We start from the raw sequence: 15,000 nt of genomic DNA, 5'->3' as shown, positions 1-15,000 counted from the left end.
CTCTATGTCTCTCGCTCTTTTAGTCACGGCAGAGCACAGAGGGAGAGACCGACGTGCAAGAGCTCCTTTCATCTTTTATATTTTTTCCTGTTTTGTTCCTTTCCTTCGCGTCGCTGACTTTATTCCAACTGTTTCTTCTCTGAGAATTTGTTAGGCTGTATCCCAGCATCCAGAAATCCGCGTTGCTCTGCGTATTTTGTCTTTTTTTTTTTTTTTTTTTTTTTTTTGCCGAAGCACTTCAGGTTATCCCCCTCTTCATCTAAAGGGTAAGTAACCTTTTCCTCGGATGCCTCCCTCTCTTGTTGTGCGTCGCCTGCGCACGGTGGGCGGACAAAAATAAACAAATCAAACAAGATTAATGGAGAAATGTATTGCGGTGATCACCATCTAATCATATCTATGGTATATTATTTGTCCCGTTTCGTTGCCCTCGTCTTGGTTCGTATGTAGTAAGAGTTGTGTGAGCGGTCCGTAATTTAGAGAGGATGATTTGCGGACAGAAGCCCAACCTTCCTCATCAAAGCCTCCGCTTTGATGAGAAAGTTGATTTGCAACTTTGCGGAGTAAGTTTTGGAAGCGTGCGTTATTTCAGAGCGGGGAAGGTGGTTTTAAATAGGATCACAGACAGAATCTGAGATTTATCTGGACATGATATTTATCAATAATGTTGAATCTAGTTTTTACTCCTCATACATGCTGTGTTGTCATAAAATCCTCACCGGACAGCTGCGGAGCCTGTCAGCTCTGCTGTTCTGTGAATCTGATGTTTAACCTCTGTGGCAGCACTTTGGATACACTGAGTGTTGTTGATGTAGGTTGTATTGTTGGAACGCCACCGAGTCATGGGTATTGATGCATTATCTGTCTTCTGTCAGTTTAATATGGAAAAAAAGAAGAAGAAAAAAACACAGCCAGTTCACACATTTAACATCTTAGCGTAAATACAGCTGAAGTTAAACTCCTAAAAGTTGCAGCAACTGCATGTTAGGCTTTAATATCAAGCCTGGAAGTTTTATATCAATTGATTTAGTAATTCAGATAACATTGCACGTCTTCTACAAACAAATAATTAAAACCATGTACTGAAGTTACATTAAAATAGTGGTGAAATCTTCAGCTGGTTCATGTGTGCTTCATGTTGGATTAATTTAAATGTTTTTAAACGAGCGAGAGACAGTGCGCATGGGCAATGGGAGACAGGTGCACTGTCGGGAAAAGACAGGTGCTGGTGACTATTTCAAGCTCATTGTTAAGATCCCGAGGTGATCATGTCAATTGTTTTATTTTCTTGGAGATGTATAACCTCCGATCAGAACTGCTGCACATGGCGGTCAAAGCTTATTCTTAAATCAAATTTGGCTGCGGTCGTATCGCCGAAGGTTAGTTTTATTTCAAAAACAACGTCTTTGATTGAAACATTAAGTCCATGTGTGGTTTTATCTTTTGAGTATTAAAATTCTTTTGGGGAAGAAAAAATCATGCGAAAAATATTATGCATCACGCAAGCAAAGCCAAATAACAAAGTTGTGGGCACAAAGTTTGTGTGTGTGTGTGTGTGTGTGTGTGTGTGTGTGTGTGTGTGTGTGTGTGTGTGTGTGTGTGTGTGTGTGTGTGTGTGTGTGTGTGTGTGTGTGTGTGTGTGTGTGTGTGTGTGTGTGTGTGTGAGTGAGTGAGTGAGTGAATGTATATGTTGTTGAATGTGTGGCCAGTTGAGAAGACAGAAGGCTCTCTGCATTAAAATATATTTTACATGATGTAATGTCAAAATAGTAAAAATCATTTTTGAGAAATGCGTCAGATGATGAGAAGTGTTTTTAATCTACTGAGTTTTGCCTGATGATTGAAACACTGCCCTCAAAATAGAGTCTTCACAGCAGATGTCTCAAAGCAGATCGCATTCAGTCTTTGAAATTTTTTAAATTTAAAATTAGTTATCACTTAATTATTATCAATCTTGTAGTCTTCTCTAAATCACTGAAACATTTGCATACTATAATATCCTAGTGAAAATGCAGGTTTATACATTTTTTAATTTTTTTTTACTGAGACACTTTTCATAACTGTTGCGTTGAAGAGTGTAAAAGCAAGGATTGTAAATCACTGCATTACTTTATGTTGTTAAGAGAGGGTTTTCAAATTTAAACATTTCCAATCCTCACACATTCAAATTTTTCAACGGATTAAATTATGTCTGATATCAGGACATTTCCTCATTATGGCTCTGACTAAGACACTGCCTCTGCTGCTTACATAGCATTATTGATGCAGGCCTGTACTGACAAAACGTTTTGCTTTCAGAGGGGCATTAGGGTCTTTGTAAGAGAGCTTTAAGTTGCTCCTTGCCAGAGTTGACCTTTGTGACCTATTCATTTGAGCAGAATTAACTGCCCTTGCCAAATGAAAAGACCAACTAAAAAACACAGAAGTGAGCTCACGCTGGCACCAAAATCAATAGGCCTATTTTGTGTTTTTTCTATGCGTCAATCTCCCCATTGCTTAAAGACATGACCACCATATTGATGAATGTGAACACAAGAATTGCAAATTATGCAAAGTGAAAACATGATAAAATGAATTTACTTTTTTGAATTGACTGAACAATATATGTTAATAAATGGCATTTAATAAAGTGTATGCGTGTATGCATTTCTGTATATTTGTGTGGAAGTTTATTCCCCACTGTACATATTTTTATTTTATACTAAATTTTTCTTTTCTTTTATCTTGTGAATTAATAGCTCCTGTTTTGGCTCACGCCATAAAAAAAACCATGGAAATGAGGACAGATACTTAAGTAATTATCATAATTTTATGCAGCTTTGTCTTCCGTGGGAACTGGTTCAGTGTCGCGCAGCGTGTAACAGGGGACAGGATAATATGTAGGACTTTGCCCTGGAATGTCGAGCCAAGGCCTAATTCTGACCCCGTCTTGCCTGTTGCCTTTACCTCTATCACTGATCCTCGCTGCATAGATGAAACCACGGATGTCCCTGTCCGTACAGAAACATGGCAAGAGTTTGACTGCTCGATTGTTGAATTGTTTCACAGATTTTAATTATATCAGTCAATCAAAATCAAAGATTCCATCCAAGATTAATTTTGGTTTAAAATTGAAGTTCGAGGACATGTTCAAAATGAGTGAATGAGCGAGTGGATCTGAATGTATTTTTCTCAGTGGAGAGTCATGCGTCTGTGATTCTTGTGCCGACAGGTACTCAGAGGCTTGATCCTAGAGGACTGGGTTTGTGGGATATGGCCCAATAGCAGCAGCCCGTGATGCCGGACCATGACAGCGACTCCCTCCTGAACAGACAGACCAAGCGTAGACGTGTGGACATTGGTGTTAAGAGGACGGTGGGCAACACAGCTTCCTCCACAGTAGCAACCGCAACAGCAACCACTGATAACATTGCCCGCGCCAAAGCAGCCATTTTTAGTGCCATGAACTCTTTGAGCTCCCACTCTCACCACGGATCAGACACCGATTCCATGGAGTGTTCTGTAGTGCAGCCACATGGTGGGCCTGGCGTCGTATCAGCCAGCGACACTGAATCCAAGTCCAATGTACTCCGAAAGCTACTGAAGAGGGCCAACTCATACGAGGACAGCATGATGCCCTTTCCTGGCACCACCATTATCTCCCAGCTTCTCAAGAATAACATGGCTAAAAATGGAGGGGGACCCGAGAGGGGAGAAAGAGACAGGGGCGATAGAGGGGATGCCAGCTTCCCAGGATCAGGGCTCTCCAACGCTAGTTCAGATGCTGCCCAGGAGGATGCCTGTAGTAACTCCTCTCAGGACAGCACACCTCAAGAGTGTGTGTCACCATTCAGTCGCCCTCCTGGTCTTGCCGTCTTTGACATTGAACGTCTCAACGATGAGCACCTGCGTGCCAAACGAGCACGTGTAGAGAACATTATACGTGGCATGAGCCACTCGCCCATTGGGGTGATACCTGCTGTTTCCCGTCACGACCGTGACCATGAGATGGATGGAGAGAGGGAGATGGAGTTAGACTGCCCACCCCCTCAGTCGCAGCAGCAGGCCCCCAGCAGCCCGCGGGGAGGCGAGGTGTGCAGCAGTAACAGCCGAGAAAACAAGCGTAAGCAGCGTTTGCCCCAGCAGCAACAGCAGAGCTTCACGCAGCTGGTGTGTCAGAGGAAGGAGCAGAAGCAGGAGGAGCGAAGGCAACTTAAGCTGCAGCTGGAGGACATGCAGAAACAGCTGCGCCAGTTGCAAGAGAAGTTCTTTCAGATTTATGACTCAACTGACGACTCAGAACATAACGAACTGCACAATGATCTCCACAATGACATAGGAAACATGTCTGAGGACAGTCCAACCAGGTCCGACACAGGCCCAGATGACCGGGTTGCAGACGACTTGCGTTCTGATAATGAGATGTCTGACCTGGACCCAGGTCATTTCCTGGACAGGGCTCGTGCTTTGCTTCAGGAACAGGCCCTTTTGGCGGACGGACAGAAGCCACGAAGAGAGGGGCCTGGCAGGAGCAAAGCTCAAGGAGGTCCTGGCTCCTCCATGCATGCAGAAGGTAAACAGCTGGCGGAAACGCTGAAGCAGGAACTCAATTCAGCCATGACCCAGGTGGTGGACACAGTTGTTAAGGTCTTCGCCAAGCCTCCTCGTCCTACACCCCAGCAGGCCTTCCCTCCACTTTCCCTACCTCCAGAAAGATTTCCTACTGTTGTCAATGGAGACAACCCAAACTTTCACACCGCCAACCAGAGGCTGCAATGCTTTGGTGATGTCATCATTCCCAATCCGCTGGACTCCTTTGCCAGTATGCCTGGGATGCCAGGCTCCACCAATGACCAAACTGAGGCTCTGCCCTTAGTTGTGAGGAAGACACCCAGTGAGCACCACCACCAGTCCTCAGCTGTGGGTGCACATGGTGGGCACCACCACCCTGCCCTTCACCCTTCCTCACTCTCTGCCTCCATGGGCTTCAGCCCCCCTTCCTTTAGACACCCCTTTCCGCTGCCTCTCATGGGCTACCCTTTCCAGAGTCCTCTGGGTGTACCTACAGGCGGCTACCCAGGCAAGGACCGTTCCTCACCAGACTCCATGGACCTGTCACGGGAAACCACCAGCCTGAGAACAAAGATGACATCAGGTCACCACCTTGGACCACACCTTCGTTCTTGTTCACCAGCACACCCTGGAAGCACAGCCGAGGGACTGTCCCTGTCCCTCATCAAGTCTGAGTGTGGTGACCTCCAGGACATGGCTGACATCTCACCCTACTCAGGCAGCAACGTATCCTTTAACAAAATTTGCGTGGTGTGTACTCAAGAGTGTTGTTTTGAGGGGGTTGAAAAGCAATAATAAGCACATCTCGATAGTGACCCTAACGTTTTAACTCTACGTGGCCCGGTTCAGACCAGCTCTTGCATGTGGAAGCCAGGAAAAATCTGATTTCAGGTGGTAATTCCCTGCAGAGACAGGTGCGAAACACTGCATCTGAACTACAAAGAGTTAAAAATCAATTCTTTTTTAGACTGTTGATGAATCACTTTTCCTCCCACTGCTGTTCTCTCCTCCATTGTATTGCATTGTTTTATTTATTTTTACACTCATACATCTTCCTTCTCACAGCGCCACGCAACCTTTTCTTCCAACTTCAGTCCTAAGTGCTTTGAAGGGTTTCTTGTCACTTATCACTTACTCAGGAAGATTAGGTGCCCATGACACTTACTGCCCCAACTCCTTATATGAAAATGTTCTGAAAAGACAAGGAGGGAGATAGGACACTGAAACTTGGCTCACAATGGTGTTATATAGTTTCCCCTATAGTTTAACCCCAGTGTGCCCCAATCATGCCCTACGGATAAAAAGGCTATCCCCTATGGGAGGCTCAAATTGAATACCCGGGGGACACATAGCTTAAACACATACATTCAGTCCCTTCTGTGTTTTTCTTTACCTCCTCAGTCCTCAACATGTCAACACCCCTTAACCCTTATAAAACTTTTAATTCATGTCACACGGGTTGTCCTGAGATGACATCGTCTGTACATTATTAACATTCATCACATGCTTAAGAAATTAATCCAACAGGTTGTTTACCTGCTGTGACCTCATTAGTTAAGTGAATATATATACAATATATTCAACACTTTGAATGCCTTGTTTTTGTCCGTGTGTACCTGAGTACCCGAGTGTGTCTTTCTTTGTGTGTGTGTGTGTATGTGTGTGTGTGTGTGTGTGTGTGTGTGTGTGTTTGTGTGTGTGTGTGCGTGTGTGTGTGTCACAAAAGGTCCGCCTGAGGACCTGAGTAAAGATGTATATTTATGATTGCTTGTGTTTTCTCTTGTGTTCCTCTTATCATCCACCGCTGTTGTAAAAATCCCACAATCATTGTCGTTTCTTTTCTTTTTTTCATTTCATAAAGATCTGTCAACAGCCCGGGGGGCCCTTTGGCTGTTGCTTGGCAGCCAAATACTTCTTTTTTGTTTTCCCTCCCCACAAAACCCCCTCCTCCCTGTCTTTTCTTTGAAGCGGACGTTAACAGGTGTTTGCAGCGAGCTGTTTATCTTTCATTACCTCGCCTTGTCTTGTCTTCTGACCCAAGGGTGAACGCTTTCCAGAGATCCATAATCCTTTGCTTCTACGGGCTCCCGATGGAGGGATAAAAAGAGAAAATGGAGAGAGAGAGATGTAGAGAGACTTGGAGAAAGTAGAAAATCAAACAATAAGCACATATGCCAGAGTCTGTGGCTTTCATTGTAGCATTTACAAATTCAGGCCAGTGGCAGATGTACTTCCCTAAACAGAGAATAAGGAGAACAGCATCTCCATGTGTGCTGTTTCATTTTTAATTCATTGACTTAATTCCACATACTTAAGAGCAAAGTTTTACATTTAAAATACATACTTCTGCTCATATGTCTTCTACGCTTCGTATTTTTACGAATCACTTTATTTGTATTTACACTTTTATAGCTGCTTTCATTGATGTAGATTTTTTAATAGTCCTGTAGCTTTCTTTTTTCTTCGCCTCAGATGCCACAGACAGCTTGTCAGACATTTTGCGAGGTGTGTTCAAGTTCACCAGCTCTCGGCAGCATTATGGAGCAGATGGCTGCTATCAATTTCCTCATTTGTTCTCAGTCCGACTCCAAATATTCTTGTCCTTACACCTGAAATTAGAAAGTGGAGCAGCTATTTTCCTCTCATGACTTTGGGCTTTGGGGAAGTGTTGTGGGAATGATGATATCTTGTCAGATGTGGCAGGCAAACAGTGGGCCAGCTGGTATGAGTGCACCATCATGACAAAATAATAGCCTTGCACGCCACCCCTAAGTCCAATCACAATTACATTTGCAGGCTGTGAGTGAATTGGAGATGAAAATGCCTCATCAGGTGATATGAAGCTTCTTAATTGTCGTCTGAAGGGAGGTGATGTTGTGTTTATGGCTGTAGAGGTAAAACCTTGATGTTTCTCTTTTAAAATATTTTTTAATTTCAGTGATAAGGGGAAAGCAACGCTAATCGTAATTGAAAAAGCAAAACAAATTAATCTAAGTGTAAGTGCACAGCTTTCACAGCAAATAAATCCCACCTTGCCTTACAGGAAAAAGAGCTCTCTCTTTCTCAGTCTCTCCCTCTCTGTCTGAGGATCCATTGTGTCCCCTCTTCTTGGAGCAGATGGTGTGGTGTGGAGAGTGAAGTGCTGCTCTTTTGGCCAGGCCTGACAGAGTAACACCAGCCTGCCAGGGTTTCCCCCACAAGACCCTTGCTGCATAGACAACCAACTCTCACTCTGTCCCTCTTTCTCACTGAATTAGACAAAGTAGACAGGGTCTTTAAGGAGCCAACCCACTGTGGTTCAGTATTTGCTGGCGCTGCTATGTATCCCCGAGGCCAAGGGCAATCCAATCTCGCAGCTGATGCCTTCTTCCCTTTCTATAGTTTCAGACACATCTGGACACTTGACTGATTTTAATGATCGTAGCCACCCCAGTAGATCATAAATAATGTCAAGCAATGTATTTTGTTCAGTCAAGTGTAAATAGTCTTCATGAAAACTTAGGGCTGTATCTTCTGTGTAATTTAACGCCCTGTCTTCCCTCTGCTTAATGAAAACTGTCATTGAAATGGTCTGAGGTTTCAACATGCAGCCCACCCCCCATCCCTGTCCCCTTTTCAATGTCTTATCCTCCAGATTGATATTATCAGATGCATTATACGGCCGTTAATTCACCATGGAAATGGCTTGGGCCGTTTGGTGTCGCAGATGTGTTCCAGTCCCCCCATCACTGGCTGTGTCCAAAGCCTCTGAGCCCCTCTTCTCCTTCTCCTCCTCCTTCTTTTGCTCCTCCAAGGGTTTGGCAGTGGCAGCGAGGCTAGGGGGTAGGGGTGGAGCAGAAGGAGGAGGAGGGGGATGTAATTGAAGGCTGGAACTATGCTATCCTTCAAGGTGCCCCCACCAGCCCATCTCCATCCTCTTTCCTGTCCAGACCATCCATTAGGAAGACAAGGCCTTTGACATGTTTGAATCCTGCGTGGCCAATGAGAGTTTGAGATGGTTTTGTGTAGCTTGGGCCAATGTTAGGGGCTATCTTCAAGACCTTGTTCGGTCATTGATTTGATGCCAGTATCAAACAGTCATATTCAGGCTTGGCATGTGTTGTCGCCAAGCCATTAGGCCTTCTTGCCCATCACTGGCGTTAACTGCTGTCTTTGTCTGTGATATGCAAATGCCTACTTTTTTCTTCCTCCCATTTTGCGCAGAGGTTAGCGCAGGGTGTAGGCAAAGGCGTTTGCTTACTTTGACTGTGAAATGAGTCTCCTTATGTAAAAGCATCGGCTGTAGTTCTGGCCAGCGTTTTATTTACCATGAAGCTCTCACACCTGATACGGACAATGCTAATTACAAACAAATGGTTTTGCTTCGCCGCACTGTCTTCAGTCTACAACAGCGATCCAGTCGTGCCTGTAATGATATTTGTTTACCATTCACACACATTTTATAGGGGGTCAATCTTGGTGTCAAAGTGTCGACCACATGCACTGAATTTGTGACAATATCAGCAGCGACACTTGCTTCCTCTAGTATGAGTCAAATTCCTCCCTGCAATTGTTGATTTCCTTCACAGCAGCTATTTTCAGATCCAGGAGGGTCTCTCTCCAAACCATCTGAAGAAAGCCAAGCTCATGTTTTTCTACACCCGCTACCCGAGCTCTAACATGCTTAAGATGTACTTCTCCGATGTTAAGGTAAGGTCAAACACACTCTTCATGTCAAACTCTTCTTTTAGTTTAAAATCTTTGCAAACTTCTTCATTGGCAACTTTGGTGCACACTTGCTGTGTTCAGTTATTTCCTTTGTAATCGTTGTACCTATAGCAAAGCAGTGTTAATTGAGAAAACACTCACAAGGTGTCTCCTACATTCTCCAGGCACTTTCTTTAAAAGGGGAAGTTTGATTATTTGCGATGCGCCACTTTCAGTTACAGTGTATGCTTGTCTGTCTTAAAATGAGGCCCCTTCCTTTGGTAACTTACGGTTTTATACAAAAGATGAAAGAAGAGGAAGTTGAATGGGTTTTCACGAGGAAGCTGGAGAGCCGATGAGTATTCTAAAGATAAAGGGTGGAATGAGCAATGAAGGGATTGAGAGGGCAGAGAGGAGGATGGAGCCAGAAGATGGAGGAGTGGTTATCTGAGCAGGTGTAGGGAGGATGGTCGGATGGAGGGAGGGGAAAAGAGAAAGAATCGGTTTAGAGAACATGGCAAGGATGACGTTAGCTCTATTGGAGTATAATGATGGAAATTTGGAGAACAAAGCACAATATGCAAGCTGCCCAAAAAAACAAGAACAACAACACAATGGCCGACTGAGGTTGTTAGTGTTGTTGTTGTTTTGTGAGCCCTCTCTCAGACCATACGGAGGGGTAAACACTGTGACATATCCAGGCCATCTTATTCAAATCAGGAGATAAAGGTCCCAATTTTCCCAGCTGCTCTCTCTTGGACACCATCACCACTAACAATAATGTGGGGATCATATGAATTTTTTCTAAACACATCATTGGTAAGACTGAAAAATCTAGTGAGCGTCTATATGCTGCTTCATTACAGAACTCCTCAAAATTAAAGCATCCTTTCGATTTGACTCTGAGTTCACTGTCAAACAATTACAGCAATTAACATTGAAAATGTGAATTATTCATTTGGCCGATAATTCGTTCCCAAAGAAGTGGCGTCCTGGTGAATAGTCTCATCAGATACTTAAACAAGGTCAAGATTGATGAGGGGATTATGAGTCAGATTAGTTTGTTTTTGTTTTCAGATGAGGACAATGGACTCAAGATGGAACTTTGCAGACATGTATGGGAATGAGACTATCTAATTAGACTGGCCTCTTAGCGAGTGGATGTCCTTAGACATGAGTCTTGAAGGCTAATCAGGTCTTCAGTAATCAGGTCTTGACTGTCAAGAATCTAATGAACGTGGGAAGTGGGTTGCCCTAATAGCTGGGGGACGCTGGAGCTGTTGTTCTCCTACGTTAAGCTCCTTTTAAGACTGTTGTGACTTTTTTGACTTTTGATGTTTCTGAATTGTTTAGACAAATGTGCCATAATATCATCATTGTTGCTGCTAATGACTATATTACCGTCCAGTGAGAATTAGGATGCCATATTAATAATGCAGATATTGCCTTAATGTATGGTGAATAATTCTGAAAGATTAATGAAAAGGCTGAATAAAGATTTTCAGTCAATTACTAAAGTCAGCTAAAGCTGTAGTCTTTGTCTAGAGTGTTTTATTTGCTGTATATTAATTGCAGCCAGTGTGATTTATCTCCATGTGCGTAATCCTCTCATTTTAAATGAACAGAACCCGACATAAACACAAACCTTTCTTTCTTTGTTGCCCTGTTGCTCTTTAAGCAAAGTATTTGGGTGGGTCATGTGCTGTGCACCGGTGGAGGTCAGGAGGGTTTTCTCTTTTCTATATGTCATTCCTTCTCTTTTCTTTTTTTTTGCTGATGGTGTGGCACGGTATGGGTGCCTCGGCGGGGCCGGGGAAAAAAGGAAAGCCAGCCACTGGATTTGAGTCGCCGCAGCAACAAAAGCCCGCTTTCCAGGGCTGCTTTTTGTGTGCAGTCAGCCAATAGGCAGCCGGAGATTATCTCCCACAATTCACCCCTGCACAAACAGGAAACGTTGGAAAGCCCTGATGACTGTGAAGGGGCTTACGAGAGAGAGATAGAGACAGGGAGAAAGACAGAGAGAGAGAGAGAGAGGCCTGGGCAGGCTTCTGTGTCTTTCTGCTCTCCTCTGGTGGCTCTGGATGTAGTTTAGCACTCTGAGGTCATCTGTGTGCTTTCTGCCCAATTGTTGATGACTACGTCAGGGAGAATGCTAGCGAAAAGCACACTTTAGAAATTAATCCACGTCTTTTCGTCGTAAAGCAGAAGACGGAACTGCAAAAGCACTTTCATACTACCTGTTAATCAATCATCTGTGTGTGGATGTGTGGCGCTGACACTCAGACGTTTGGCAGGTGACGAGTAAGGTTTAGACCAAGGATGCTCAAGTGTTTTCCTAATCTGGACTTCTGTGCATAAGCAGGTCTGTGTGTGTGCGTGCGTGTGTGTGTTCGTGTGTGTGCTCACATGCTCCTTTCTATCTTGTGCTGCTGCCTCTAAGCGCTGACCTTTCACAGGCTCTTGAGTGTGAGTGTGAGAAACACGCTCTCTGTGTCTCTCTCTCATCTGCCTCTCAACCAGGCACACACACACACACACACACAGACACACACACACCTTTATACGTGTTCTTCACTGCATCTCGTGTCGGCGCTGGCTGACCCCTGCCAGCCCTGATTAAGGAGCCACACTGATGTTCTCCTTTGAACCAATTCCCTCCTTTTACTATGAACACACTCGTCCTTAGCGGCAATCAGGGATCTTACGTCCCCCACCAGCAACTTAATGAAGCAAGACTGCTGGAAGCAGCTGGGGGAACTTTGACCGAAATTGTGTCTGTGAGTGTGTTTGGACCAGGTGGTGTGGATATATCGTAATTTGGTGCATTCACCTGCATGTACTGTAAATATTGTATGATTTTTTTGTGAGCCGTGCTGCGACCGAGCCACAGTTCAGTTTAGAACCTAATTCATCTTCCTCCTGCACTAGCAGAATAATAAAGTAATCCTTGTCCAAAGTGACAAATCTATCCGTCACTCGGCTGCAGTGACACCAAAGGTCTCCTGCATGAGCGATGGTAACTCTTCCACCGGCTTTAATCTCAGTATGTAGTTCTCAATCTTGCGCGTGTGTTAGACGTGTGCACGGACACATGCTCGCAGAGATCGACCACTACTTCTCAGATTCGCAGCCAGGAAGACTTTTGATATTAGACATGGGCAAAGATAGATGACCGGAGTGAAACTCTGTTTGTGCTTTACCACTCTGACCGTCTGCTTTATTGTCTGAACTTAAGAATAGCCTCGTGCAGCCGGTGTATTTGTGTCAGTAGTTTGTTTGTCACGCTGTTGTCACGACCCCAGCTTGCTGACTGCTCACGTTCTGACCCTCTGGCCCCCCACCACCAGTGAAACACCATTGTCTGACGGCACTGACCTACACCCATCCTCCTCTCATACACCCCCCATTCCCTCCCTCATTTCCCCATTTGTGCTCACCCTGCACTTTACAACACCCACCATGCTACCCTCCCCTCTCCCCCCTGCATACACCCTTCAAAACCCCTGCCAAACAATGTCAAGCGGACTTTTCTTCTCCACTCTACCATTATGTCATCTTCTGATCATTCCAGAAAGGCCTAACGCTGTACTTTAGCCCTTGTCCAACCTTGGTCCAACTCTTTCACAGCTTCTGATTTGCCAAATTTTCTGCCTGTCTTTCCTTTTCCGTTGCCTCATCCTTCCATCTTTATGCACTCGCCCAGGTTTGACTGTCATCCCAGATTGCAAAGAGTGTGTGTGCATGTTTGTGCTTGTCTGTGTGTTATGGAACAATAGCCAGAGCCTAATCTCCATGTCAAAACCGCTCTGCCTCCCCAGCGAGGAGTCCGCTCAGCGTTTAGTGGTGTTTTGTCCCCCCATTCTTCCAGCATCACAAAAAAGAGCAGAGAGGAGGGAGGAACGAAGGCCTGTGCGTGTGTGTGTGTGTGTGTGTGTGTGTGTGTGTGTGTGTGTGTGTGTGTGTGTGTGTGTGTGTGTGTGTGTGTGTGTGACATGTATCACACATTACATAGGCTAGAATTTTGAATTTGTGAGACGCAACCTGTGGGAGCCACTGAGGGCAGATGTATTATTTGCATGTTTTAAGGGTTCCATCACAGCTTTCAGCGGGACGTTTTAGGGTGACTGGACTCGCCGGCTATCCGGAGCCCCAGAGGTCCTTATCTAGTGATTTCGATGTTTAGACAGAGTGTTTTCACTGCTGAGACCAGGCGGAAAAAGGAGCCGAGGCCAGCCAGGGCTCTTAATAGGTTTACCTCGTCCTATTGAATCCAGCCGAGCGGCAGAGATCAGATAGCCGCAGTCGTCTCTGCAACGCTTATCATCTCTGTCATTCTTTTTCTTTCTGTTTTTTTTTTTGTGTGTTCTTTTTCTTCGCCTTTCTTTCTGCCCAGGAGGTGCAGAGAGGGGAGGAGAATCAGGGTGTAATTTGTGAACGGGGTTAAGTACATGTTTGAGCCCCCAGCGGGCCGGGGCGCTTCAGATGATGACTTAATCGTTTTTCTGGTCAATTACGTGTTTGCGGTCTTGCAACCCCCCCCAAACCCCACCCCTCTCCCTCCACCTCCCTCTCCACTCTCAGGGTTATGATAGGAGGGAGGTCTGCTCCCAGTGGGGAAGATGAACCACACACACCCTCATTCTCCTGCTGTCTCTTTTTTCCTTCCCCCCCCTCCTTGCTAGCTGTCTCTTATAATGTCTCTATTATCTCCCCCCACTCCGTGACCTGTTCTTTCCCTCTTTCTATCATAGTTTCTTCCTGTCTTTTAAGTTATCGCCTCACGGTTCAGCTCCCTGACGTGAGACAAACGTATTTACATCCCTTCTTCTTGCTCATACTCAAATCCAACGTTCACATCTGACTTTTTACCTCCGCAGCGCTCGCATTAAGAACACTTATTGATTTCCTCTCCAGCGATGTTTGCCTTTTCTTTTCAACAGTAATGACACCGTGAACCGAGCTAAAACTCCACCTCATCTCTCGTTACAGTTTAATCGCTGCATAACCTCCCAGCTCATCAAGTGGTTCAGCAACTTCAGAGAGTTCTACTACATCCAGATGGAGAAGTTCGCTCGCCAAGCCATCAACGACGGAGTGACCGGAAATGAGGAGATGAGCGTGAGCCGTGACTGCGAGCTCTTCCGAGCCCTGAACATGCACTACAACAAGGCCAATGACTTTGAGGTAAACGCCAACACTTTAAGCGCTAAAACTGAGAAAAGACTCGCCAATTTGTTCTCAATCGTTTATTAAAAAAATCTCCCCTTTCACCTGATACTTCACGATGCAGACGGGTATTATGACACCGTCTCACAGTGTTCTCTGACACCGTATAATGCAACTGTCCTCGATGCTGAGTTCAAGTGTTTTACAGATCCTGTAACATTCGACACTACGTACAGCCAGTAGCGCAGTTGTCATCTTTGAAATACTTAGAGGGAAGTTTAAAAAAATCATTACAGATGATTTTCAATGGAACGCAATGATATGAAGAAACTTTTTTCCCCCCATTGCGTGCATCAGGGGATTCTGACAGACGTGAGGAACTGTCATCAATGAGGAAGAATTCCAGCTCGTTCTGCCTCTTCCTCACTGTTAATTTCCCTTTAGTGGTTCTCAGTTTATGTGTCTGTGACATTGTGTGTGAGTGTGTTTTGAGAATATTTTACTTCCTCGTCCTCATTTACCTATCATCTCCAGTGAGATATTTATGTGTGGGTCTTCCAGTGTACTTTAATCATAAATTCTCGGAAGGCAACTTCA

At 44.8% G+C, this 15,000-nt stretch overlaps 1 protein-coding gene across 2 annotated transcripts in view; it reads left to right on the top strand.

The window, feature by feature from the left end:
- Positions 1-15,000, top strand: part of LOC137613639 (prospero homeobox protein 1-like) — a 31,488-nt gene that overhangs the window by 1,481 nt on the left and 15,007 nt on the right. For both annotated transcript variants that reach the window (XM_068343014.1, XM_068343015.1), the window contains exons 1-4: positions 1-266; positions 3,212-5,277; positions 9,133-9,240; positions 14,227-14,421. The exon at positions 1-266 is cut by the window's left edge and continues 1,481 nt beyond it. In XM_068343014.1, the coding sequence (XP_068199115.1) occupies positions 3,277-5,277; positions 9,133-9,240; positions 14,227-14,421 (2,304 nt within the window). In that variant the 5' untranslated portion in view covers positions 1-266; positions 3,212-3,276. The remainder of the gene's footprint in view (positions 267-3,211; positions 5,278-9,132; positions 9,241-14,226; positions 14,422-15,000) is intronic.

The sequence above is a fragment of the Antennarius striatus genome, chromosome 19 (assembly GCF_040054535.1).
Source record: "Antennarius striatus isolate MH-2024 chromosome 19, ASM4005453v1, whole genome shotgun sequence".
In the NCBI taxonomy this organism is placed as follows: domain Eukaryota; kingdom Metazoa; phylum Chordata; class Actinopteri; order Lophiiformes; family Antennariidae; genus Antennarius; species Antennarius striatus.
The sequence above is the reverse complement of the archived record's forward strand: the minus strand, read 5'-3'. Positions and strand labels throughout refer to the sequence as shown.